The following is a 27908-nucleotide window of genomic DNA, read 5'->3' as shown; positions in this document are numbered from 1 at the left end:
CTCCTCCCTCATCCACATTTTTAGTTACTAAAATCTTATCATAGAAATTTCACTATAAAATTAGACTCACCTCACTGAATTACATCCAATATATTCAAGCGTTCGACAAGGCAATGTACTGAACGGTATACGAACCAACCGATCTATCGACCAGAAATATCTCTAGTGTGGCAACATATTTAGATGATACAACTATCGTTCTATATCATATACAAGTATGGCTGAAGACATGACGTATTAAATCAAATGAAATAAAGTCCACCCAGGTAACATTCACTCTGCATCGAAGAACATGCCTACCAGTGAACTTTAACAACTGTCAACTTCTTCAAGTCGAAAATGCTAAATAGATCGACGCCTAACCTGGAAGAAGTATATAGTTGTTAGGCGAAAGTAATTTGGACTTAAACTATATCCGATTAGTTAGCTTATCGGGCGCAAATCCAAGTTATGAATAGAAGAATCCAAGAATGAATAAAATGGTATTGCTATACGAGTCAATACCTAAGCATATTTGGACATAGGGAATCCAATTATAGGGTACTGCTGTCAAGTCTAATATAGCCATCATACAACGGCTACAAAACTAAGTGTTGTGTGTCATTGTCGATGCTCCATACTAGGACCAATAAAGTGATACAACGCGATATATTTTGTGTTAACCAAGTTAAAAAGAGTGCTAGTACACCTCATTGTGCTCACTAATCAACTATATGCATGACGTGATAGTGACGTGCTTAGACTAGGATTAACTAATTAAGATAATATTTTACACAGAATATCACTTAATGAAGTGATTTTCTATATGTAATGTATATACTATAATCATAAGAAATGCTTATTGCTCAATGGGCATTGTTCAACCATTAGGATTAAACATTTTTGAAAAAATTATATTTCTGTACTCAGAAGCTCTGAATGTTCTCAGACTCCATCTGACGTTTTCATTGAACACTTAGCATTATTGAGACTTCTTCAAAACACTTTGTAATGTGAGCTCTTTACAGTACTGGTAAATGTTTTCTTACGATTATTTTTGAGCCTAATTATATTCATGGTGATAAGACACTGTAACAAAACTGGAATAATGAAACCAATCGTCCCTGACCCTTGGATTGGATTAAACAACTAGAGTCCCAAAATCGGTTGTCATATAAAGATTGTCATATGATATCCGTGAATTTCAGGTTTCGCATCGCATGATCATTTAACCCTAAAAAAATATTTGTCTGCGCTGGATCCTGCTTAATCTAATAAATGCTTGATAAATGACTAATGTGACTTGGTGTAAGTAAAGGTTAAAAAGTACTTTTAAGATGAGGATTTAAAAAAAATTGAAAAGCGTATTGAGGAGTTACCTCAATCCGACTAGTAAAAGTGCTACGAAAATTAGTTCCAGCACATAGAAAAGTACTCCGGTTTTCACATGTAATATCTTAACTCAGTTATAAATAGTAGAGAATTTAACAAAATAGATTCCATTTCGATCATCAATATTTGTTTTGGCAAAGCCCACTGTAAAGCAAGCGTCTCACACCAAGTTTTCTGCTATAAGTTGAAAAGATTCTAATTATTTTTCAGTTAAATTAGCCTGTTTTACTTATAGAACCAGTCATTGGTATCATCGAAAATCAATATGAATATTAACTGAACAGTCACTAAATTCTAACAACAATATAATATTAAAACTATTTAATACCAGCTATTGTGGCGTTAATGAGTATAGTAAAAGAATATATAGTTGAGCATTGTGATGCTACAAAATCATTTCACAATATATTTACTTGTAATAACTTTTTTTCAAATTCAAAAAATCTTTATAGTCGCAAAAAGATTTTGGCTTAATTAGCTGTAAAAAAGCTCATAATAACTAGGCTTACCACTATTGCTGATGATACTAAAATAAATAGCAAATGTTAATAATATTCTTCTTATAACATGGAACATGACACATAATACACTCATAATAAATTTTCAATCTTATTGCTTACCTACAAAAAGATTATTGTAAGTATTTGTAACTCTAGGTAATGAAAAACATCAGAAACTTATTCACGGTATACAAATTTTAATTTGTGTAGATTTGAAGACACACATTTACATAATGCATTTTATTTCAAGAATCTAAGACTTTGTTGATTTCACGGAGGTACTGCCGAACTACTCAAATTTTTGTTTAAATAGGTTTTGCCAGTGGTGTACATATGAGGTATCTTATTTACTTTAATATATTTAATATATTATTTACATTTATGTTATTTATATTATCTAATTTAATAGTGTAATATGTATTAATGTTCTGTAATAGTAGGTCAATAAGATATTTATTTTTAAATCCATTAGTATTTAAAGAATTATTGGAGTAATCTTATAAAACTATGTTCGTATTTCCGATAAAAATATCGAAATTATGTTATTATATATATATATATATATATATATATATATAGTATTACAAATATATGTTAAAATTAAAAATACATTTTCATACAAGTCACTTGCTTTAAACTCTGAACTGCAAAAGTTTAAGTTTTAAATTTTATCTCTATTCTCTTCATTTTACAATAACAGCTATTAGGGTTCTATTGAAATGCAAGGACTTTTACGAAGTACTAATATAACAAAACTTTAGAAATAAAGAAAGCGTCGGTAAACAAAAGAGAAACTGAAAACAACTTTCTATGCATTTATAGAAATTTCTACTGATAAACTTTTTCAATAAGTGAATAACGAAATCGCCTTAGAATTTTATTTTTATATCACTCATGAGCATACATTTACGCAATTATAGTTAATAAAAAAAGAAATATCATTAGAATAATGCATTTTAATTAGCCGAATAATATTTCAAAATGAAAAAAAAAACTGTTGCACACAATTCCCAAATTTCATGCAAAATATGACCTGAATTTTATACCGTTCATTATGAAGAGAGGAATTAAGGAATTGAAAAAGACTGAAGGAACTGATAATGCTAAACTATCAACATCAACAAATGGATTGTAATTTTTCAAGTCACCTTTACCCTATTATCTTCATTCGGGTTTCTAAAAACCTACTACCGACTGTCAAAAAAAATGCATCCAAAGCGTGTTACAGTCTAGTATGGATTTTAGGCATTGAAAGTTACATCTTCAAAAATGCTACTACTGTTGCTTGATATCGCAACATGTTAATCGAGTTATTCCTGGCCAACTTGGATGATATTGTTGTAGACAATATGTATTTTCAACAGGGCAGTTCCATTGATATATAGCCAATTGAATATTCAATTACTTAATGGGCACTCACACCATTTGATTTCTTTCGTGAACAAACAGCAAGACTATTGCTGGGGAAGGAAACGAAATTCACTCATATTTCTGAAAAGCTATTATTGTAATATTTCGACAAGAGAAAATATATAGATAAAGCCACGAATGCAAATTGTCTGATATGTTATTTCACACATAACCCCAGTAAATATATATGATTCAGTTATTTAAAAGTTACTTATGTAAATTTTCGGACAGTAAAATTACTTTTCTTAGTTTTGAAAAAGGTTTTGTGACAAAACACCATTCATTTCGCCAACATTTTCAAATTTCTATTTCACACAAATAAACAGCAGAAAGAGTTTCCGTATATTATGACCTCTGCCTTATAGAAACGATGTATGGCTTTTGCCAAAAAATCTTTGCGTCTCCGAAAGTCAAGATCGAAGGAACTATATGTATAAATTATAGGAAAACTATGGAAATTTTGATGCCATTGTTTTAATTAAATTACCAAACGTATATCAACATTATACATTTTTTCCTTGTCTTATGTTTCCAGCTGAGTCAGAGTTATTTCGGATGATATTTTATTTTGTTTCTTAATAAAGTCGAAAGTCTTAAGTAAGTCGAAAACAAAAGACTTAGTAGAAGCGTTCAATATATAAGGTGACTGCATGCAACCTAATCTAACAATTAAATTATTTAGTTTTAACATTTCTCAACATAAAATAACAGTTTTTAAATTAGCATTATTACTGTTGCTGAAGTATTTCAGACACTTTTAAAAACTTATGTTGATACTGCTCCACCATATCCCATTTGTTAATTGTCTACGATTTAAGTATAGTAATTATGTCAGTGACAAAGATCGACACGCACCACCAAAAAAACCTTCAGATATACATACAAAAAATTAATTTATATTCCCTGTATTAAAATCCTTCGAACTAAATAAATGTTAAAACTAATCTAGTTTCGATTCCGAATATTTTACAACATTTCTGTAAAAAAAATCTTCATCAATCCACATCGCTATTTCATTTCATTAATATATCATCAAAGGATAAAACTATATTCTATTAGATTAATTAAAAATGTTTTAAAATCCGTACAAATTGGATTTATATTAAGCAGAGTAGGACCTAATTTCCAAAAATCACTTACGGATCGACGATAATCTCGTATAAGAATAATTTTAAAGTCATTTTTCAAATATCGACCTTTCGGTTCGCTCGGCATCCTTTTAAGAAAGATTAGAGAAGGTAAGGAATAGGTTGCTCGATAAACGTAAACGATTCGAGTGGCATCGGCTTCCTTCAGTGACAGCTCAACTAAATCACTCGAAGACAATGGAATACCGCAGATATATGGCGGAATTTGAAAAGTGGTGACAAATTGGGTCTGTTTAATTTTTTTTATTATACGAGATAAATATGTTAAATTCAGGAATAATCAAATTGAAATATGGGTAACTCTATGTTACGATGTACTCGTTTCTTAAGAATAACGGCACAACATAAATGTTAAATTTTAATCAAATTATATGAGATTTTTATTCAAACATCTCATTTGTGCATATCTGTAACTTGCATATTGTAAAATATTTTTAACAAAAAAAATTAACCTACTTCAAAAAATATATAAGGAACTCACTAAAAATTAAAAAATAATCATAAACATCTTTTTAACACAAATTTTTCTCTAAAATAAATTATGTACAAAATAACAGGTCAATTGAAAAGTCCCCAGCCTACCATAGTAAAACACATTTTTTTGGCAAAATTAGTTTTTTTATTCAATATAATTCCCTTCAAGGTTGATACACTGATTATAGCGATCTTCCAACTTTTCGATACCCTTTTGTAATACGATTTTTTCTTTGCGTCAAAATAGAAAATTTCTTCCGGCCAGATCTGGAGAATACGGTGGATGAGGAAGCAATTCGAAGCCCAATTCATGGATTTTTGCCATGGTTTTCACTGACTTGTGACACGATGCATTATCTTGGTAAAGCAGCACTTTATTTTTCTTCAAATGCGGCCGTTTTTGGCGATATCGTCCTTTAAACGGTCCAATAACGCTATGTAATAGTCGCTGTTGATGGTCCCTCCTTTTTCAAGTTAGTCAAGTCGCGTCCACTGCGTTCACCTACTTCGGTGCTCATTTCACCACGTCTAAACTTATCATACCAATCCTTGATTGTTGATTTTCCTGGGGCAGTGCCCGGAAACTCGGCATCAAGCCAAGTTTTTGCTTCAACTGTATTTTTTCCCTTCAAAAAGCAATAATTTATCAACACGCAGTAACATAATATGTCGATATGAAAATATAAACGCAACCATCCGACCTCTTCAAAGGAATGCTTGGAGATGTTAAGTATCACGAAACACTAGACCTAGACAAGGGACAAACAAAGCAGTGGGTTTCTCCGGGTAAACGTGTATCAAAGAAGGCCAAATTATATCTACCATTGGCTACAGTTTTTTGATTGCACGCGATATGCTTATACATTGTCTTAGAAAATCTAAAAGGATCACCGGCGAATGTTATTAAGAAGTTCAGCCATATGTAGTCATCATGGCAATAATCTAAAAACTAGGTTCCAAACTGCTACCCAATTCAGCATATTCTCCAGAATTAGCCCCTTATTACCTATTTTCTACATCCAAACTTGAAAAAATGGCTGGGTGGTAAACGATTTAGGTCTATATGAACCAAACGACTATCTTAAGGGCCTAGAGAGAGCCTACTATTCGGAAGAAATAAAGAAAGGAAAAAATCATTTCAAACAAAAACTTTTCGTATACTAGAAAACTAATTTATTTTAACGGAAATAATTGGCGACTTACACAATACTTATTGACGTATAATGTGCGTATATTCAAAATGATGCGCCTTTTAAACAAATAATAATATACAAGTTAGGAAATACCGTTTAAATAATAGAATATTCTGTGGTTTTTCGTAATTAAAAGAAATTCGATAAGACGATTTACTATATTATATATAAACCGACACCAAATAATAGACCGTTATATCAACTGATAAACAAGAACCAAAATAATGGCTTTCATATATATTTTCCTCGGTACTCTGGCGTTAATGCAGGAAATTGCTTATATTACAGAGGCATCGGTAAGCAAGAGTTTTTTAGTATTTTAATACCGTAATCTCCAATCTAACTTAATTTAATTTAGATAAGATATCAATCTAATTCAGCTAAAATAGACAACGAATTAAAATTACGTGACATGCGACCAATTTATGAGGAAGAATATCAAAAGAAATGCAGCGATAACATATGTGAAATGCCAGATTTCTATTACCCGAAAGAAATAATCGAAAACCTTTTGAAATCGCCAAGTTCGATCTTTAAAACTCTCGTTAACAACTCTAAGCAGTTTCCTGATGCCGTGCTGCAGTCCAGGACACCAAGCAAGGAAGAAAACATTTGCAGGTAAATTATTGAGATATATTATAGCATTTGCGCAAGATTTGGCTTGAATATAAACAGCAACTATTTTTTTAAATTCTATTTTTTTTAATACACGCGTCAAAATAGGTCTAAAATATCAAAGAAGACACCGCTATTAAAGCAAAAGCAAGATATTGAGAAGCATGATAGAGGTCAAATTTTCTACGCTAAGAGATACTATCGAAACTGCCCAAAAAGTATAAAGAAGAAACTGATAATATCAACTTTCAACTGAGAATTCAGAAAGAATTAAAACGCATAAAATAAACACTACAAAGATAACAATGAAAAAAGCATAAGAGCTACATAAGATGGAACATGACATCGTAAAGTAGAGTAAAAGAGTTACAAGCATCTTGAGGGAAAATACAAATCTATTGTTTTAACACTGACTACAGAAATATATAACAAACAATATTAATACCAATAAAGAAAAGAAAAGTTTTAAAGATACTTAAATAATAATATAACAGTAATTGAAGCACGAAACATGAAGACAAAAATTGAAAAATAACTGTAAATAATAAATTGATCATAAATGGAAGGAGGTCAAATAAGAAGACCTAGAAGGAGAGAGTGAAAGAGAATCAAAATTGAGAAAGGAAGATGTACAAGAACAAAGAGAATATAAGTGAAAAAATAAGATTTTTTTATTATTTAATTAATATATGTTATTAGTCGTTTCCGTCTAACCTACAATTTGTCTTTATGATAACTTAAATCTATATATATAACCAGGAGCACCCATCGGCCCTAGCTCAGTCTCTGGTGAAATAATGTTTATACATGTCACTGCTGAATTTTTTAATATATGCACCTCACTACACAACACTACACAAGATCAAATTGATTCTTTTGAGTCCGTATCCTGTTCTGGTGGTATCCACTAGTTGTAATATTTCAATATTCGTGTGAGAATGGAGTCTTTCCTCATGCCCCCTTGCAATTCTCTTGATTTCTTGACTGATTGTGGGTATCTGTAGGTCTCGATGTAGATAATCAGTCCTATAGTATTTGACTGCACCCACAATACCTTTCAGGAAAAAAATAAGATAATGCAATGAAATAACAATATAAGAATAGAAAATGAAACCAAAACCACAAGAATGGAATGAGGAACTAAAATAAGTTAATAAAAAATATATCAGTGGTGTCCATAAAAGCATAATAAAGATCGAGAAATAATCACAAAACAAAAAAAAACAATAATAAATAAATAAATAGACGAGAAATGTTTAAAGACTGGACAAAGATGTGGAAGACCTAGAATTTTTTCTAGAAACAGCAATGCATTTTTGAGGTGTTGATTATTTGAACCCCAATCTAGTAGAATCTATTCCAATTTATTGAGAACCAGTAAAAGATGGCGTTACATACCTTATTCTCAAACATATTTCCACATCAAATTCGCACCGGACATTTCTTCAAGTTTGGCGACTAATAAAACTATTAAGGTGAAAATAAAATGTATCGCTTAATATAATTTTGCTCGACAAATCTATACCTAATAACGTATTTGTTCTTGATATTCAATAATTCATTCAACGAAGTTCCTTCTCTGGGCATGATCATTTGGTTATTATGTATACAAAATTGATAGCCTCTGGAATTGTCAATACTTGTTCACGAATTGATGTTTCTGAACTTTCACTGACCCTTTTACACTCTGCTCCAATTTTTCATCATTTGAATCATTTCATTTCAATATTTGAATGACCTCTTGAAGGCCGTTAGATTTAGCATCATAAATTCACCCAATTTTTCTGCACTTTTCAATTATCCTCTTCATAATTGAAGAACTTAAACCCGCATTAAGATGATAATTAGTATGAAACTATATCAACTAAACTTTCGTTAATTGAATTGAATTTCTTTTTAGGAACATTGACCGTTATAGATCTCCAATAATTATGAGAAATACTAACAATCACTGGAAATATATCGTCAATGTCGATAAACACAAACAATGGCTATTAACGTATAGTTGCGAGTAAGTTATCATGTTAAACATTATTGAAAACATGCCATAATTATTATATATTTTTATTTTAAAATCGTAGCGACAGCGAACTGAATTACTGCAACAAAATATTCAAATCGCAATGCCAACAACTGTATACCAAAATTAACTTAATGATCTATGAAAATAACCAACTGGATTATGATATATTTTGGATAAAGAGTGGTTGTAAATGTTCTTGTAAATAAACCATTATAACCAAAAATTTATTTATATATTTATTCTATATATTATATTTTTTAATATATTTTACGTAGTGTTTGTATTATAAAATAAAAATAATTGTTATTCTATTACTTTATCTATAAATACAATGCTTCTGCTGTTTTTTTTTTTTTGAATTTACACATACAGGATCAAACAAACCGCTATAACCGCATCATTGAGTAACTTTTTTTTAATCTCCTAGAACCTGAACAATCTGCCCGTATTATTATTTCAGTTATATAATACAACTATCCCTACATACAGTATATCACTTCAGTAAGTGATCTACTGTACAACTTATAATCTAAATCTTATTCTTCTACTATACTAACTTATTTTAAAGTCTATCCGTATAACTTGTTCTAAAAACTATTCTAGCTTATTCTAGAGATTATTAAATCTCACTCTTTGTGTCTACTAATCAGTTCGTATGGCAGTTTGCATTTGAGCTTACGCACTTCACTGCCATCGCGGATATTTAACTATTTGGCGAGTGCATTGGGATGCACTAATAGTCATTCAGAGTACTTCGCACTAACACCCCGAATCACACTCGTTATGGGTTCTGTGGGGATATCACGCTGAATCAGTTTGTTGGACACGTAATATGGGGCGTCTACGATAACCCGCAACACTTTATTCTGGAACATCTGGAGGATATCTATATTAGATTTGCTAGTAGTACCCCACAGTTCAATACCATAGGTCCAAATGGACTTAAGTATATATTGACTTTGTTAAGATGAAGTTGGAGGTTTCTTATGGCAGATATTGGATCAATTTGTAACTTGTGGTGTGTTATGTTTTATTAATTAGTAATTAAGAGGGTACAGAAATACCAAAATCATCGACATTAGCAGTTCTTTACTGAAATTATCACTAATTTTGCAAATTATGTTTATTTAGTTTATTATTCTCTTGGTATTCCACCAGCTGCCCAATGAGCTATAATTATTTGGTGGAATTTATATCATAAAATGACATGTAGAAGATCGCTTGAATAAGTGATCTTTTGTACAAACTTATAAACTGCTAATTAATTCAAGTAGTAATCTAAAAACTATATTACTTTGGGTCATACTAGGGATGCCATATTTACGTATTATATAATTTTATGTTCTTATATTTTTTTCAAATAAATTAAATATATTAAATATAATACATTGGTACATTTTAAATGTTTGTTAAACTTTCTTTATTTTTTACAACTTATCAAGAATATCGATATTTTTGGGCCCATATTTTATCTCAAAAATATCGATACATCCTTTATAAAATGTCGATATTTTTCCTAATTGTTGGAAAAAATTCATTGTACTTTATTCTCCGATATAACGATATATCGATTATTACGAGTATAAAACTGGAATATCGCTAAATTAGTTACTATATGTGTATTTTTAAATAATTGTGTCATTTGTTTCACAATTGTTTAAAGGTTTTTAACAATATATTGACTTCGTACAAATGAAACACAAGCTGGCTTGGTTGGCGCAGTGGTAAAGGCGACAGGACGGTCCACCTAATGTTGCAATAGTCGCAGTTTTGAATCCTGTTAGAGCATGGTCGTAAATTTATGTTTGTGATTGTTTAATGTTTGTGATAGTCCTAGTGTAAAATCCGACAAGGAATATGATCCCAGTCATGCTAGTGTCCAAGCTGGGTAAGACCGTATGTCTTCTGGGATAATTTCTAAGTTGGTCGCTCGCCAATCGCTAGGCTTAGTGCCGAGGACCATAATTCGGATTCTACGCTAAACTGTAGGTCGAATCCAGATAAACCTTCGTTGATAAAAAGAAGACTTTGAAATATAAAAAAATAAAACACAATTTTTTAATACACAGATCAACAGCAACAGCTGATTAACAAGATTTAGAGATATATATAATTATGAAAATATTGATTTTGTTTGAACGATTTTTACTTAAACTATTTTCTATATATCCATGACATAACTATTTAGACATAATATTCATTTTCAATATGGCTTTCCCCGTTCACCAAGTTCAAGTTTATTTTAGATGCTGAAGATGATAATACATAAAATTATTAAGTTCATTAAAATTATGATTTCAGTGTTAAGAGTTAATCAAAAAACAATTAAATAGTTATATGATTTGTTAATTTTGACTTTAAACTTCATACTAAATCTGGGTAATAAATTCAGAAATTATTATTACACAATCTATTATACACAATGAATTTTTCTGTTAGATACTAGAATCATAATTGAAGCCAACACTATAAACTTTTTAAATTGTTGCTTTAATGTGATTTCCATAAATGTGGCCATTTTTAAGTAAAAATTATCTAACCTTTATCAAGAGCTATTCCTAACGAGTTCATTAAAAAATCAGGTTAAACAAAATTTAGAGCAAATCACACTCAAAAGCTGTACTGGTTGACGATAAGATACTCCTCATTTAACCTAAAATCAGTGAGATTGGTTGGTTAACCTATTATAAAGCCCATTTGGACTTGTTGGAAACATCAAACCAACTAGCAATCTAACGATAGCAAAACAAAGGACTTCGATTAATTACCAATGCTTATCAAAGAAGAGCTTTTTATTAAAACATGAAATAAAGATAATAAATGACAGCGACATAAAAGCAATACAACTACTAGGCAACACCCGGGAATGAGCTTGTATAGTGTATAAGTACTTAATTATAATTTTAGCTTAAGTAATGTATTTTCTTTAAAGGGAATATTTCTTTGTCTCAACGGATTCTTGACCCTTCAAAAAAAAAAACCAACTAGTTTATACAAAATACCTGCATTTAAACAAAACTATATAAATCTCCATTAGTACAGCCTCAAGACAAAACCGTTAAAATACATTTACCTCTTAAAACTCGAGAAGCCCGACATAAATAAAATATTCCTCAAAGGCATTTCGTCGTAATAAATGTTTCTCTCATTTTAGTTCAAGTACGCATTAGTCTTTTACGGTCTGCGACTGTTTACAGACTTATGCAATTATAACTTGGTTGCAGATGACTTGCAAGAAACATCACTTTATATTAAAACCAGCTTATGTACATTAAAATTAATTGACACCGAATACTCACAATTTATCAAAATAAGTTATTTGTTACAATATATTTTATACTTGTACAGAAATATTTAAAAGGACAACAAGGAATTTAATCTCGAAAATATTGTCCATATATCTAATATTTTATTTTTCCTAAAGAAATAGCAAATACCATTAATTATATTTGGTTTCAGCTATGCTATTGTGGACAAAATTGTAGAAAAATCCCAGAAGCGCTGTGCAAACTGTATGGCCCCAAGGTACATTGTCTGGATCTCAGTTTCAATGAGCTAACTTCCCTAAAAGGTCTGGATGCCTTCCCAAATATACAAGAACTAGTTTTGGATAATAATCAGTTGAGTGATACAATTGTTTTACCCAACTTACCCAAACTGCATACGTTATCATTAAATAAAAACAATGTAAGTTAATAATTAAAATATTTAGAAGAATATATGTTATATTTAATTTATACCAGTAATGTAATATGTATTAAGAAATTGAACTCCATGCACACCTTCGCATTCGCCATTTATTTATAAAGTGAATCTATAAAATGCGTTTATAAGGTTTACTAAGCTTTTTAAACTTAGCAGTATATTTCATTTTTACACATACATAATCAATGAGATCGTTAATTCGTTTAAAATAGTGTAAATATATATAGTATTAAATTTAAGTTAATAATTGCATTAATTTTTTTAATCTGTGTGGTATTATAAAAATTAATTATTTTCAGATATGCGATTTAGAACCTTTGTTAACCCAAATTCGCGATAACGCACCAAACCTAACATACCTAAGTCTTCTAGGGAATAAAGCTTGTCCTAATCAACTATCTTGTCAAGAAAGTAATGAAGAGGATTACATTAGATATAGGTAAAATAAAAATAACTCTTATGAGTATCAATAGGAATGAATAACATATTAATAAAGCATGTTTTAAGGTATTTCGTCTTGTATCACCTTCCAGGATTACGATTTCTAGACTCCAATAAGGTTGAGGAACAGGAATTGGTCGAAGCTAAACGCAGAGGTCAGTTTATGAATGTGATAAGACCGAAAATGGCTTCCACTGCCGACAATCGTACTACGAGACTGGAGCGTGATTTAAAATACAGCCCTTTACCCAGATCACTTAGAAACCCTCAAGATTATAAAGGTATGAATAATAAAACCATTTCTAAATGTAAAAATTTAACTTGTATTACTCAGCGAAGACTTAACTCTCGACTTTCGATTAAATCGAAATGGTGCTTCCTTATAATATAAAAATGCCCTAATACTTACCAAGAGAGTTTTTAAAAACTCAATGTGTGAGAAAATATTAATCTAATGTTCTACTATTTATAATCCATACCTTTCTCCGTGTTATTATTATATGAAGTCGGTAAACCATAGTTAATTAAAAGGTTTTTAAATAAACACCCAAATAATTCAGAATCAAATTTACCACATATTATTGAAATATAACCTACTATTTCAATCATTGATTAACTCGTTTTATGAAAACTGCAACCTTATGTATCATGTTATGCATAGTGTTAAATTAATGTAGTTGAATTTCCTATATTATCTTATAATTTCCTTTATTTTTCAGGAGTGTATGGCCGATGTCGTTATCGATATAGTGGAAAACATTCGGAAGGAAATCGATTCATCTGTAACAATGATTTGTAATAGGTTTTAAGAATTATTTTAATAAATGTTTGTATAATATATTTTAGTAATACATATTAAAAACAGTTTTTTAATATAATGGTAGATTATTGCTTCAAATAAATAAATATTGTCAATAACGATCCTTAAATATTTATAGTCCACAAAAGTTATTTTACTATAAATAGGTCGTTATAAAAGAAATAATGTATTTAAACCAAATATAAAAATAGCCAATTACATTCATTATTTAATAAATATGTATAAGCACTACTGTTTTAATATTTCAAGACCTTCGGATTATTTTTATCTATTTTGTTGAGACAGTATGATTCATGCTATTAATATTAAATAAATTATAAACAAGAAGTTACAATAAAATAATACCTTCACCATTTCAAAGAAATGTACTAAATGACTTATTGTATATGTATATATAGTATAGAACGAGGAATAATTATAAAATATTTATCCTTTTATAAAGTTTGTTACTAAATATATAATAAATATTACAAAAACAGTTCTTAAAACTGTATTTTAGATTTGACTATTTATGCAACTAAATATACAGCCAACACTATCTCAATTCTGTAGATATCCACATACATGAAATTAAATGATCAGTATTATTGGAGTTAAGCCTAAGGTATTATTAAGTTTATATATAATTAAGATAAATAAAGATTCAAAAGAAACCTATTATAAACAGGGGAAAAAAGAGAGAGCTTGATTAGAAAGAAAGCCTAAAACGGAGTGACATTTGACAGGTTATACTTTTCACATAATATACAAAATAGCAAACGTAACCAGTTAGATTGTAAATATATTTATTATTTGTTGTGATATCATTAATGGGTTGGGTTCTTATTATAATTTTCTAAAAAAATATTAAAATGAATTGATAATCTATTATAGCATGCACAAAATATGGGTAAGTTTAATACATCTATTAAATATTGCCTAGTTTCCGCCTATTTACAATCTTACATTGTTCTAAATATTATATGTTTTTATTTTTTAGTCGAGGTAGAAGTAGAATTTGATTATAGTGCTAATGAGCCAGACGAATTAACGATAAAAAAAGGAGATATAATCAAAGATGTGATTAAAAAACCAGGTTAGTAAATAATATATTTCATTTTAAATTTTTGTCCAAGTTTAAGAAAGTCTTAAAAGGCTTTAGTAAATAATAATAGTAAATAATCATAAGTGTAATGTATAAAAATTTATTTTTAGGGGGGTGGTGGGAAGGCACCCTTAATGATAAGAAAGGTGTTTTTCCAGACAATTTTGTTAAAGTCATTGAAAAAGATCATGTAGTTCTAAGAAATAAAAAAGATTCACACAGGTAATATGACAGTATATTAATGAATCAGTAATTGTTACATTATCTCTATTGTCAGATAAAGTAATTTTTTTGATTAATTATATAATTATTGTAATAACATTTGATCAATTATAGGGAAATTTGTTACCTTTTAGGATTCGACAATGTCAAGTGATATTTAGCTATGCTCAAGATCATGAAGATGAACTTAATCTTAAAGTGGGAGACATTATAAATATCACAGGAGAAGAAGAGGAGGGGTGGTGGCGTGGTATTTTGAATGGAAAAGAAGGTGTATTTCCATCAAATTTTGTAGAGGAAATAACTCCATCGCCTAATAAACCTAAACCAACAAATAGAGATGACATTTTGAGGTTAGCTGATGATGCCCCTGCCTTGCCCGCAAAACCAGGTATATAATTATTGAGCATAAGTAGTGTTATGTGTAACTAGTGCATTTTTATTATGATCAGTTAAGCAATTATATGAAGCTCAGTTTGCCTATTTTGCCGTAAATGATGATGAATTGACCTTAAAAGAAGGAGATATAATTAAATTATTAAGCAAAGATGGACAAGATCCAGGATGGTGGCGAGGAGAGCTAAATGGAAAGATTGGTGTATTTCCAGATAATTTTGTAGTTCCTTATCAACTTAGTACAGATGATAGAAAAGCAAGTTCTAAGGTTAGCTTGATATTATTGCAGTACTTTTATTATTATGCATTCTTCATGTATATTATTCATATATAAAGCCCACAGAATCAACTAGTGCCATTAAGCCAAGTTCAATTGCATCGCAGAGAAAATCTCTTGAAATCAAGAAAGCTGAACAATCCAAAGCTACACCTGCTCTCCCCGGTGAATAAAAATACTTAGTTTTTTTTTGTTATAATAAAATTAACTTTAAATATATAGGTAAGAAGCCTTTAATGTCTATCAAGAAATCACCTTCAAGTTCAAGTAGTGGTAATTTATTTGCAAAACTAAAAGATAAACTTGTTGATGCTGTGGATGGTGCTACTGGTAGTAAAGCGAAAGAAGTCAAGGATGTGAAGGAAGCAGAAAGTACTTTAATACCAACAACTACAAGTGGGAATGTCTTTGATCAAGTTGAACGGCGGCCACTATTAAGTGATGTTAGAGCCAATAGGGCAAGACCACCAGGTAAGTGATCCATTTGTACTGTGCATGATAACCATTGATTTCTGAAATCAAAAAACTTAATTGTTTAATTTACAATTGTCAATTTAAAAATTATTGCTTATTGAATTATTTTTCCAATATGCTTTATTATTTTCATGTTTTAAGTGCTAATTCTTATAAACTCAATCACTTGTGTGTTGTTGTTTTTATATTGCCTTGTATTATCACAATTTGATAAAATATTGATTTACAAATATGTATGGAAATATTTCGAAATATCGGATAATATAGGCTCAAAACATATAAATACTGTTTATTAAACAAACCTTAGAATAGAAAATATCGCGAATTTATGGTTTATTCCACTGACCTAGTTTACTTTCATTTTACACTATTTCATTTTCAGCAGGTTTTCTTGTACATAAATGATTACTGTTATTGCTATATATAAAGTCGCTTTACAGTACTTTAAATGCTGTAAATTGTTTATAACTTGTCATAAGTTGTGACAGTCTTCAATAATATTATTTTGTAGTTCTGCTAATGTATCTATATTATTGGCACAAACATTAATTCAAATATTCGTAATAATAATTTAAATTTCTATTGATTGGATGTTTATTAATGAGTTATTAATAAACATTAGTTGATTTATTATTTTTTAAAGCGAAATTGATTTAAATTTAATAGAACCACGGTTTTGATTCTCTAATTTCAACTGTAGCAGTTTTAGGAATATAATATTTTATTTATCTCGAGCCATGTGTATGCTGAGATTCTAGTAACGTTATCATAAATACATACACAACATAATTCTCAACAAACACAGATGATTCAGGTAGATGCATAGTTCAGTGGACCAAACAAAAATGTTCTGTGGCTTACATAGAATATCGTTAGCATCTACTAACGTAAATATTTTTCATTCGGTTCCTTGACCTTTTCCTCAAAGTGGAACAGGTTCCTAATGATATCGATGCACCGTTCACTGGCTATTTGTGTATCGTCCGCTGTCTTCTCTCATGCTACAACGTGTTTCTGTAATATATGACTAAGCTTCTATTATGTCACCGCCTATTAATATTAAATCCGTAACCCGTACTATTTTTTTCATCGACTGAACACACTTTTTATCTAAAGTGTGATGTGTCGAAATGGTACCTGAGAGGATAGGTAAATTTTGTCTCTATAGATTACCGTTATCGTTTTTCACCATCCTTATTTCATAAAATTACATTGTTTATAGGGTTTACATTGGGATTATTATGTTTCTAAGAATTTAATTTTATAGAATTTATTTATATTTCTGTAGAACATTATATATTTATTATTATATTCCTATTCGTTTTCTACGTGGCTTTGGGGAAGACAAATATGTTACCGTTTTTGTTTTTGCATAACACTTGTTAGACTAAATGCAATATTAAACTAAATCCGATTCGTTGTTTTTAGTTGCTTTGGAAAAACCCAAAACCTTATCCATTATAAATCAGTGTCTAACAGTTGGTCTATAGATAAGTCAGATCACGATCTTTACAGTCTTCTATTCAAAGATTATATCGTTTTTGGATTAAAATAAAAATATGAACAATTGAAGGAAGAGAACATAAAAAATAGACAGGTCAATAGTTGTTATAGTACAGTGCCTGTACTATAATTTATTTTATAGTGTATATGTATATTTCTTGTAGATTACGAGGGGTAGTATTTATGTTTTGAATCGTAGTGACTTAAGTTTTGTTAGATGATATCTGACATTTATTAAACAATGATTATCATTTTTATTTTATACATCTTCATAAAAATTAAAAATTTACTGTAGCCCTGAAAATATTCAGAATATTTTTGTGCGATAATTTGTTACAATCCACATTGATATCGGAAAAACACTCACTTTTAGTGAAAAGGTCTCGTCATTTGCCATATAAAATGAGGTGTATACAAAACAATGATGCAACTAAGAAATTTTAAACAAGCAGCAAGTTTTTGGCTATTTGGTTATACATAGCGTCGGATAATTTATTACATAATTTACTGTATTTTGAATACAAATTCATGTCCAAATTTAATTTAAATTACAAAACGATATATTTTGTTTTAAATTGTAGATAACCCGAAATGCTTTGAATTGTATACCTTTGAATTTTCATAACAACTGTTTGATATCACAATTATCTTTTAATTGATAAGAAATTTAAATTTAATCTCATATTGTTAGAATGTGGTGCATGAACAACTACAAAGTGTAATATACATAAATATACAAAAAAGTGTTTGTTACCGTTATTATAATACGTTAATGATATGATGGTATCTCGCAGTGGTAGGAACTTTCTATTTAAATTGTTCGTATGAATTATTAGTATTATCGTGTATGTTTTAAACATTCATTTTGAGCTCTAGTCTATAATAATGAAACGATAATTCTTTATTATCATTTTTACTACGCAATTAAATCATTACATCATCACAGGTATAATTTGGTGTTTAGATAACTGACTCATCTGACTTACTCTTTCGTTTAATGTATTCATCGTTGAACATATTTAAGTTTCTTGGAAATAATAATGAATAGCCAACTATTTTTTTTAAATTTTTTACTTTTATTTTATATGTCAATTGAAGTTTCGGCATATTAAATGAATCTATTGTTTAATTTTATTATCCTACAGATCCTTTGAACGTCTTAAAATGAGTAATTTTTAATGGATCATCGAATGAATCATATTGTTTTAAGGTTTTTACGTTCAGTCTGCATCACTTTGTTAGGCAATTAAAGAGTATGTAAATTTGTACTGTTTTTTCAGTAGTTTTCAACTGAAGAAAATAATTTATGTTGTTATCATAAACATTTTTAGAGCTTTAGCTTAACCAACGACGTTTTCCTCACTCAACAGAATCATTTACCATAACAACTTTTGTAAAAGCATTACTAGTTGTAAACTTTGTCAGCCTCGTTCTAGATGGGGCTATTATCTTGTTAACATAGTCATTCATTCAAATATGACAACTGAAACTCCTTTATTATCCATGTGTTCCCCCTCAACTCAGTAGACCAAAGTGAATTCATTTATTACGTAAGAAGATTTGGCGGCAGAAGGGGGTTTACAATATTTTTTATTATAATAATATACAATATATTTCATCTTACTAGCGTTTGGGACACATCAAGACACGATTGTATAAAATAAAAATAAGAATTATGTTTCATTTAGTATTTCGTTTAGGTTGGTATTTTACTTTCTTTAGATTTTTACTTTATAAATATTAAACAGAGGGGATCGACCTAGTCTTTTTTTATCTATTTTCTTTTGTATTTTATTATTTCTTTCTTATATAATAAATGAATCGCACCTGAGCGACCTAGTCTGTGGCTACCTGGCCTAGACTCATTAGTCTGTGGTAAGCGGACTCTACAGTTTCGACTATGTGCGATAATTTCGTAAATATTTAGACGTTTCCTCTTACCAAAATACTCTCAATATATTATATTTACGAAAAAAGAAACACAAATTTGGTTTGAAAATTGTAAAGGATCTCTTAATATTACTTCATCTATTATTCTTAACATTATAAAAATAAGTATTTCGATTATTCTCAAATTATTAGGTACTTGCATGTACTCTTATTTAATGTTTTCGCTTTAAAGATGCTTTTATCGAGAACCATTTTTGTACTTTTATTTTCTCTCATTTTCTAAAAATGTATCCCGTATTTTTACCAACATATGGAAAAAACGATTTGGTTTGGTATTGGTTTGGCAAGGATCAAACCATCGATCTTTTTTACCTTTCTTCGACATTTCGAAAAGGTGTACCCAGCAACAAAACCTCCCATGCGAGCTTCAACAGGTATCCTTCATCACCTCATAAGTCTTACAATTCTGTGTCTTCGAACATTTCCAGGTCGTTCTTTATCATTGACATTAAAATCACCACTTTTAAATCGTTGAAACCAAAAGCCACAGTTAGTATATGACACACCAAGATTACCATGTAACTGTTTGAAGGGTTTCGGCAGTAAATTTCTTCAAATAAAACGATAAGGCCAGGCGCAAAATGAGACGCGTGGCGTGGCGAGGTTTTGTGGATTTAAAGAACGATAGCTACCGCGCAATATTGCTTCGCAGCCTGCCGTGACGCAGTTTTGGCTAACGTGATTTTGCGGAATAAAGTTTTCTTGTCGCAGTAAGTAGAATTAATCGAAGCCGTTCGGATTTTACAAGTTTTATACGATAAGTCATGTAGACTACATGATGACAATTCTTTAATTAAAGTGAATTATCTGTGAGTCTTTCTTCTTTTTAAATACGAACTTCTCAGTTACCTTTTACGTACTAGCCATCTGGCAGATAGATATTATCATTTCAGATTCGAATTCGTCTTCCGAATCAGATTCCAGTTTAGTTGTTCAGTTCTAACAGATCAATTGAAAAGTCCCCATAGTCCTACCATAGTAAAACATTTTCTTTTGAGAAAATTAGAAAATTTTTTGCTTCAACTGTATTGTTTCCCTTCAAAAAGCAATATTTTATAAACAAGCGGAACTCATTTTTATCCATTTTTTTCACAATAACAAAAGTTGCTTCACTCAAAATGCTATAATTCATAAACTAATGATCCGACAGCTGTCAAATGTATACACGCATCTTTTGAGGGTTAGGGCTAAGTAAAAAATATATGGATTTAATTCTAGTAGTGCCATGTATGTGTCAGGCCGGACTTTTCAATTGACCTGTTACTACTGTGCATAACTCGCGAGAACTGCAATAGTATTTATGCAATTACGGCGCGGTTTCGGCGTCTGGCAGTTTCATCTTGCGTACACTCGCCGTGACCCTCAGGAGTCTCGGAAATGCAGTTTTGTGCGTTTCATAAAACTAAATAGAAAACTGCATTAATAGATGTGGTTGATCAAAATACATGCAATCGCTTAATATGCCTATATTAACTTAATATAATATGTTAATAATAATTATAATTCTATTCTTAGTACATTAGGTGTGATATCACGTGTCACCTTTTTCTCAGCTGTAAATGGGACAATCTTGTTGATAAAAACTTCAATTTTACCATTATTCAGGGAAGTTACGTTGATTCTTCTTTCACTACAACAATGATGGCTAAATTTATTCCTCTTAATATTGATTTAGCCGTGTGGAGCAGATAAAGATTACATTACCATACTGATAATTTTCGGCATCGACGGAAATATCCATCCTGGAAATGCTTAATGTACTCAAAAACCCACACAGCAGATAAATTTCAGTAGATGTTTATATTTCACAACTTTAACTGAATGAAATTACGCTAAAATTGATTGTTGCCTAAAATTCTGTTTATTTTTTAGTATTTTAAACGAATGGTTGAAACAAGATTAATCAGTAGCACCGAATGAAATATTTCATCATTTCTTTTCATTTCATTTCTTTTCAGGTATCCGAAAAATATTGTTTTAATACCATAAGTACTTTTTTAACTAACCATTATTATCAAATGTTATTAAATGATTGATAACATACTTTATCTTTTGATAACATTTCTATATACGTGTATGGTATTGAATACATGTTAATGTCGGTAAAAATTTTTATAGTTGATGTATCGGATATCATAAATTACTGATATTGTAAATTGGAAAATCCGGCATGGCTTTACTTTGTATCATTCGAAATGATACGTTAAGTAAAGACGAAATATATGATATAAGGTTGTTCTAAATATTTTTGTTTTTATTTAAAAAAGTAGAATGTTATCATTAAAATTCAAAACCATCTTAAATTGATTATTATTGAACTTTGGAATATTGTTTTATTATTAGTCTATTAAATCGGTGTTACTCAATCAAGCAATTATATTTTAGGTCGTCGTTTGCCAACGTCCGTCTTCAAGGAAGACGATGAAGACATTCCGGGTATCCCAAATGGCAGCGTGGCGGACTATAGTGTAAAATCAGAAGATAGCGTCAAATCGGAAGCCAGTTTCAGCAGTGAAAACTTGGACGTATCCTCGTCGTCTGAACTTGACGGCGGTGACGTCAAACCACGCCTTCGAGAATGGGAAAAGCATCGCGCACCGTGGCTTGAAGAGATGAAACTTAATCAAGGTAAGACCCGATAAAATCTAACACCTCAAATTCATCAACTGCAACACTATTTATTTTTAGCTAAAAGAACGTCTGTGTCACCAGTACCGGACCTAAAACATAAATTGCCGGATAGTGAAGCTGGATCGAAGTCTAGCCAGAGCTCACCAGCAGAAAAAGAGGTTAACATTGCTGATATGTCCAAATCGATGTCGGACATAAAACTAAGCCCCATTGATGCCCGGCCTATTACTAAATCGGATAAAACACCACCACTTCGCATCAAACCTTTAATTACAAGTTCTGTCAAACCCACATTTATTGGTAAATATTTAACTATTTTTATTTCTATTTGTTACATTGTTACTAGTGGTACAATTACTAGCCAACTAACCTACAATTTGTCCTTACAATAACTTAAATATAGTGTATATCTAGAAGGGCCCATCTGCCCTATCTTTCTAGCCTCTAGTTTAACATTCAATTGAAAAGTCTCCGGCCTACCATAGTAAAACATATTTTTTTCTAAAAATTAGTTTTTTTATTCAACATAACTACCTTCAAGGGCGATACACTGATTATAGCGACCGTCCAACTATTTGATGCTATTTTTGTAGTATGATTTGTCCTTTGCTTTAAAATAGACCTCAGTTTTGGCGATCATCTCTTCATTCAACGAAAATTTCTTCCCAGCGAGCATTCTTTTGAAATCTGAGAACAGGAAATAGTCGCCTGGAGCCAGATCTGAAGAATATGGTACATGAGGAAGTACTTCGAAGCCAAATTCATGGATTTTTGCCATCGTTTTCACTGACTTGTGACACGGTGCATTGTCTTGATGAAGCAGCACTTTCTTTTTCTTCAAATGCGGCCGTTTTTCGGCGATTTCGCCCATCAAACGGTCCAATAATACTATGCAATAGTCGCTGTTGGTGGCCCTTCCTTTTTCAAGGTAGTCAATGAAAATTATTCCATGCGCATCTCAAAATACAGACGTCATAACCTTGCCAGCCGACTGTTTTCCCACGCTTTGGAGCGAGTTCATCGTGTGCAGTTCACTCGGATGACTGTCGATTGGACTTCGGAGTGAAATAATGGAACCATGTTTCATCTATTGTCATGTATCGACTCAAAAACTCGGGTTTATTAGGCTTGATCATCTTCAAATACTGCTCCGAATCATCAACTCGTCATTGTTTTTTGTCAATAGTGAGTTCGCCCGGCACCCACTTTGCACAGAGCTTTCTCATACCCAAATATTCGTGAATGATATGATGTACACGTTCAGTAAAGATCTTTAGAGTGCCTGCTATTTCATTCAATTTAAATTTACGGTCATTCAAAATCATTTTGTGTATTTTTTAATTGTTTTCGTGCCGCCTTTGGTGCTTATTTCACTATGTTTAAACTTAGCATACCTATCCTTTATGGTTGATTTTCCTAAGGCAGTGTCCGGAAACTCGGCATCAAGTCAGGTTTTTGCTTCAACTGTATTTTTTCCCTTCAAAAAGCAATATTTTATCAACTCGCGAAATTCCTTTTTATCCGATTTTTTTTCACAATAACAAAAGTTGCTTCACTCAAAATACTATAATTCACAAACTAATGATACGATAGCTGTCAAATTTATACACGCATCTTTTGAGGGTTAAGACTAACTGAAAAACATATGGATTTAATTCTAGTAGCGCCATCTATGTGTCAGGCCGGGGACTTTTCAGTTGAACTGTTAATAATGTTTATGTATTAATACTGTTGTTTTTTATTAAATGCATCTCACTACACTATACTACAAAAAATCAAAGGGTTTTGACTCTTTTGAGCCTGTGATCTATTCTGGTGTTATCCAAGAGTTGTATTACTTCGATATTGATATGAGAATGGAGTCTGTCCTCATGTCTTCTTATGATTATCTTGATTTCTTGAATGGCAGTCTGTATTTGAACGTCTCGGTGAAAGTAACCTGTAGTACCTCAGTGGACCCACAATACTTCTCAGTACTTTATTTTGGAAAACTTGTATTTATATTAGTTCTCGCGGAACATTCCATATGTCCATATAGGTTTCAATACTTGCTTTTATAATAGCAATTTATTATGTACTGGTAATCGCTATTTTCTTCCAGTTAACCAATACATTATCCAATATTTTCACTCCAATTCTTTCCTTTTCTCTTTTAGATGTCCCTTTTAGTGAAATTAACTGATAGAAGCATGCATGAGGTGTTTTCAGAAGCTTGTATTTTGTTTTGTTGTATTTACACCTAATTTTTATGGTTTATAAATCGATACTTTGTTACTCAAGTTTAAAAAAAAGTACATTTTCTACAACTTTTTCTCATCTTTTGGTAACTGAAACGATATTGTTTCAAAGGAACCATGTTGGTTTGGCAGCGATCCAATCATCGATAATTTTTTTCACTTCTTCAGCATTTGGAATTAAAATAAGAGTAATTAATGGCGAAAATGTTGATATTTTAGGTTATTAATTGATATTCCGAGATTAGTTTAACAAACAGCTTTATTGATTTAATACACCTACCTAGACTTTAGAAGAGTCTATAAACGAAAAATGAATAATCTATAACAACGTAGTTTTTCTCTTAACTGAAACTTGTTTGTTTAACAGTTGTATACGTTGATATTTCGCATTTTATTCAATAGTAATCGCTGATCAAAGTACATACAATCACCTAATAATTATTATATAATTTCCAAAAAGTACACAAAAAACATAAGGCTCAAGACACACACGGCGTTTTTTTTTCCAGTCACGGTTTTTGTAGGAATGTGGGAATCTAATGAAATATCTATATGTTCTAGGTTTATTAAGAGTGGTGTTTTATCGAAAAACGATATATCGTTATTTTTCCTACAATCCTACCTACACGTGACAGTAAGTTTGTAAAGTGATTTGTTATTCAGAATGAGAAGAAATCATCAAAATCAGAAATAGTGAGCAAAGTAGGTAGCGACGCTTTCTGTCTCTAGAATAATTATCGGTAGAGAAGAGTCGAGCCAGCGGAAAAAAACGCGGTGTGTATCTGGGACGTAAAGAAGCGATTCTATTTGTTCAAGTAAAAAAGGAGGATAATCAGAAATTTATTTTTGAAATAGGATCTATGCCTCCATCAAAGGAACTACCACCGAAAACTACACCCCCACAACCAAAATTATCACCAAAGCCAAAACAAGAACCTCAGGAGATCATCTCCTCTAATACATCCAGTTACCTGGGTTATTCGTCTAGTTTTTCTCACTCGTCCGAGAAAATTGTCAGCTCTACTTCTACAAGTGAACCTGTTATCACCTACAAGCAGTTCCAGGATGTCCTGGGTAGACTCGCGCGGCTAGAGTTAAAATGTGACAAACAAGCGCAACAGATCGAAGATTTGAAAAGTCGTCTTCAAGTCGAAACTGATATGAGAATTATGCTGCAAGAAAAGGTGCTTCAAAATAATATTCAAGTGTGAGCACTACGTTTACTACATTTCCCACTAACGTCAACTTAACACTTAACGCTTATTAGCGAGAGATGGCGTTTTTTTGTTCTTTTATTATTCTCTCTGCAGGGTTCTATTTTTATTACAAGTGATTAATTGCTTTTTGAATAGCTTTACATAGGGTTTAATATATAAATGTTGCTCTTTTTAAAGGATGAATCACTATTCTTGTCAATTCAGCGTTAAATTTTGTTTTTCTCTATAATAAATAATTTATATTTTTATACGCGATAATAATATATCAGCTAACCTAAGGTTAGTTTTTAGAGAATCACTTTTAAATGGTTGTATTTTATAAATAATTTAAGGGTAAAACCATATTTAAAAACTTCCGCACTTTTGCAAATATACAAATGGTTATGAACTTAATTTGTATCATTACGATTTTATTATATTGATAATGAAATGCTTTTTTATTTTATTATTAGGCGTGTTTCGTAATCGTTCTAAACGTTAGAAATGTGAATTATGATTGAAATGAAATTTTGAGAATAATTATATTTATATATCGGAGTCAATAAGATTTTAGTGCCATTGTATAGGTCAAGTAGGCACATTAATGTGCAAAACACGTTTGTCATTTAACCATTTCTTATTCCCGATACTGCGACAGTATTCAACCTATACGCGAGGCCTTTATCTATTAACAATTGGATTAACATCAGGACTGATAGCGCAAAGGTACTTAAGTTAATATAGATTTTTTAAATCAAAGATGAATTAGTGTAGAAAACATTTGCCTTTTGTAAAAAAGAGTCTTTGATAAATGGTGAATATGTATCGCATGGTTTTAATGCATGTCAGTTCCATTTTTTATATAAAGTATGTTATGAGCGTAGCTTATACTTATCTTGTATTTGATCGATAACAGGCCTAGGTTCTATTTTAAACGTTATTTTAAAGTACATTAACCCAAGTTTTTTATGGATAGTATTTAATGAGTTACCTGAAATATTCATATTTTTATATATCGATTTAAATAAAACAAAAAATATTTAAGTCCATATACGAATTTAGCTTGATACTACGCCAACTTCGATCCTATTAATTCGTTCAACCCTCCTTTAATATACATTAGCGTGTAAGGGTAAACTAAAAAAGTATTAGATAAAAGACGGTGATAGGTATTATGCTTTTTTAAATGTAAAAATGCGATACCCATTTTTATCATTCTTTTTATGTTCTTTATAGTGTCACACTTCAAACCGAAGAAAAGGTTGTTTATTTAATATAAATGTGCAGAATAAGCGATATATGGCTTAGGTTTAAATATTGTAACAAACTACATTCCACAAACTTATTTTTATTGTATATAGAGCAGATTCAAGATTGTAAGTACTTATTGTTGGAGAAAATAACTATGTAAAAACGAATTAAATAAATATATTTGAAATTTCTATTTATTTTCATTTAAACATTTAAACATCAAAATTTGGTAAATCTATTATATTGGAATAATCGAAATAACAGTTTTCAATATAGCACGAAAGAGGATTTTTTGTTATATTGGAGACTCTTTTGTATCTACTAATAAATGAGGTTTATCTAGACTGAACTCAACCGAGTACTAGTGTGGCTAGAATGGTTTTTCCTTGTTGGATTCTGTACTCATAAGTATATATATATATATATATATATATATATATATATATATATATATATATATATATATATATATATATATATATATATATATATATATATATATATAGGTAGAAGAATGCGATGTTTGTGAGTGCAATGAGGAAGGTATAGGATTTAAACTATTAATTTAAATTATGTAGATCCTGAAAAATATTCATAATTCATGTTGATTAGTTGTATATTATGCAAATGTATTTGGTTGGTTGTTTTCTATAGAGGTGATTTAACTTGTATTGTCATAGCTCTAATTAAATTCATTTACATCTTCAGTCCTTAAATTTCTTAGTTAACACAAGAATATGAAGCGACTATAATACTTCAATGAGTCAAAACTGAATTTATTGTCGAAGAGGGATATATATATATATATATATATATGTATATATATATATATATATATATATATATATATATATATATATATATATATATATATATATATATATATACAAAACTGATAAACATGCATGTTATTTTCAGTATAAATTTGTAAATGAAAACATGCATGTTATTTTCAGTTTTTTAATAAAAACAAATTCTGCAAAAATT

At 30.3% G+C, this 27908-nt stretch overlaps 3 protein-coding genes and 1 long non-coding RNA gene across 6 annotated transcripts in view; 3 read left to right on the top strand and 1 right to left on the bottom strand.

The window, feature by feature from the left end:
• The window catches only part of LOC143194833 (leucine-rich melanocyte differentiation-associated protein), an 85326-nt gene extending 71395 nt beyond the window's left edge, over positions 1-13931 (top strand). For both annotated transcript variants that reach the window (XM_076401562.1, XM_076401561.1), the window contains exons 2-5: positions 12194-12421; positions 12739-12878; positions 12947-13161; positions 13600-13931. In XM_076401562.1, coding sequence (XP_076257677.1) covers positions 12194-12421; positions 12739-12878; positions 12947-13161; positions 13600-13679 — 663 coding nt within the window. In that variant the 3' untranslated portion in view covers positions 13680-13931. The remainder of the gene's footprint in view (positions 1-12193; positions 12422-12738; positions 12879-12946; positions 13162-13599) is intronic.
• On the top strand, positions 6258-9073 carry LOC143194834 (uncharacterized). The gene is made up of 4 exons (XM_076401563.1): positions 6258-6392; positions 6455-6714; positions 8612-8722; positions 8793-9073. The coding sequence occupies exons 1-4, from the start codon at positions 6321-6323 to the stop codon at positions 8938-8940; spliced, it is 591 nt and encodes a 196-aa protein (XP_076257678.1). The 5' UTR covers positions 6258-6320; the 3' UTR covers positions 8941-9073.
• Positions 13932-14412: 481 nt separating the features above from the next.
• cindr (CIN85 and CD2AP related) lies at positions 14413-27112 on the top strand. Of its 2 annotated transcripts, none has more exons than XM_076401558.1 (10): positions 14413-14589; positions 14680-14775; positions 14895-15006; positions 15141-15397; positions 15459-15670; positions 15739-15844; positions 15902-16150; positions 21992-22234; positions 22295-22537; positions 25330-27112. In XM_076401558.1, exons 1-10 carry the CDS (start codon positions 14586-14588, stop codon positions 25683-25685), a joined length of 1878 nt encoding a protein of 625 aa, XP_076257673.1. In that variant the 5' UTR covers positions 14413-14585; the 3' UTR covers positions 25686-27112. The 2 variants fall into 2 exon arrangements, with proteins under 2 accessions (XP_076257673.1, XP_076257675.1); XM_076401560.1 differs by having other exon boundaries at positions 14414-14589; positions 26907-27112.
• Positions 16037-17151, bottom strand: LOC143194832 (uncharacterized). The gene is made up of 2 exons (XR_013005394.1): positions 17015-17151; positions 16037-16191 (listed from the first exon to the last, which is right to left on the bottom strand). It is a non-coding gene; the product is annotated as an uncharacterized LOC143194832 (long non-coding RNA).
• Positions 27113-27908: the final 796 nt, after the last annotated feature.

The sequence above is a fragment of the Rhynchophorus ferrugineus genome, unplaced genomic scaffold (assembly GCF_030347505.1).
Source record: "Rhynchophorus ferrugineus isolate W39M unplaced genomic scaffold, kcgeb_rfMv2 rfM4, whole genome shotgun sequence".
In the NCBI taxonomy this organism is placed as follows: domain Eukaryota; kingdom Metazoa; phylum Arthropoda; class Insecta; order Coleoptera; family Curculionidae; genus Rhynchophorus; species Rhynchophorus ferrugineus.
The sequence above is the reverse complement of the archived record's forward strand: the minus strand, read 5'-3'. Positions and strand labels throughout refer to the sequence as shown.

Excerpts from the sequence above, each read along its gene's own strand:
- LOC143194834 (XM_076401563.1), top strand. The coding sequence starts at position 6,321 with ATGGCTTTCATATATATTTTCCTCGGTACTCTGGCGTTAATGCAGGAA. Across the intron at positions 6,393-6,454 it reads CTTATATTACAGAGGCATCG|ATAAGATATCAATCTAATTC; the intron begins GTAAGCAAGAGT and ends AATTTAATTTAG. Across the intron at positions 6,715-8,611 it reads AAGGAAGAAAACATTTGCAG|GAACATTGACCGTTATAGAT; the intron begins GTAAATTATTGA and ends ATTTCTTTTTAG.
- cindr (XM_076401558.1), top strand. Across the intron at positions 14,776-14,894 it reads AGATGTGATTAAAAAACCAG|GGGGGTGGTGGGAAGGCACC; the intron begins GTTAGTAAATAA and ends ATTTATTTTTAG. Across the intron at positions 15,845-15,901 it reads AGCTACACCTGCTCTCCCCG|GTAAGAAGCCTTTAATGTCT; the intron begins GTGAATAAAAAT and ends TTAAATATATAG.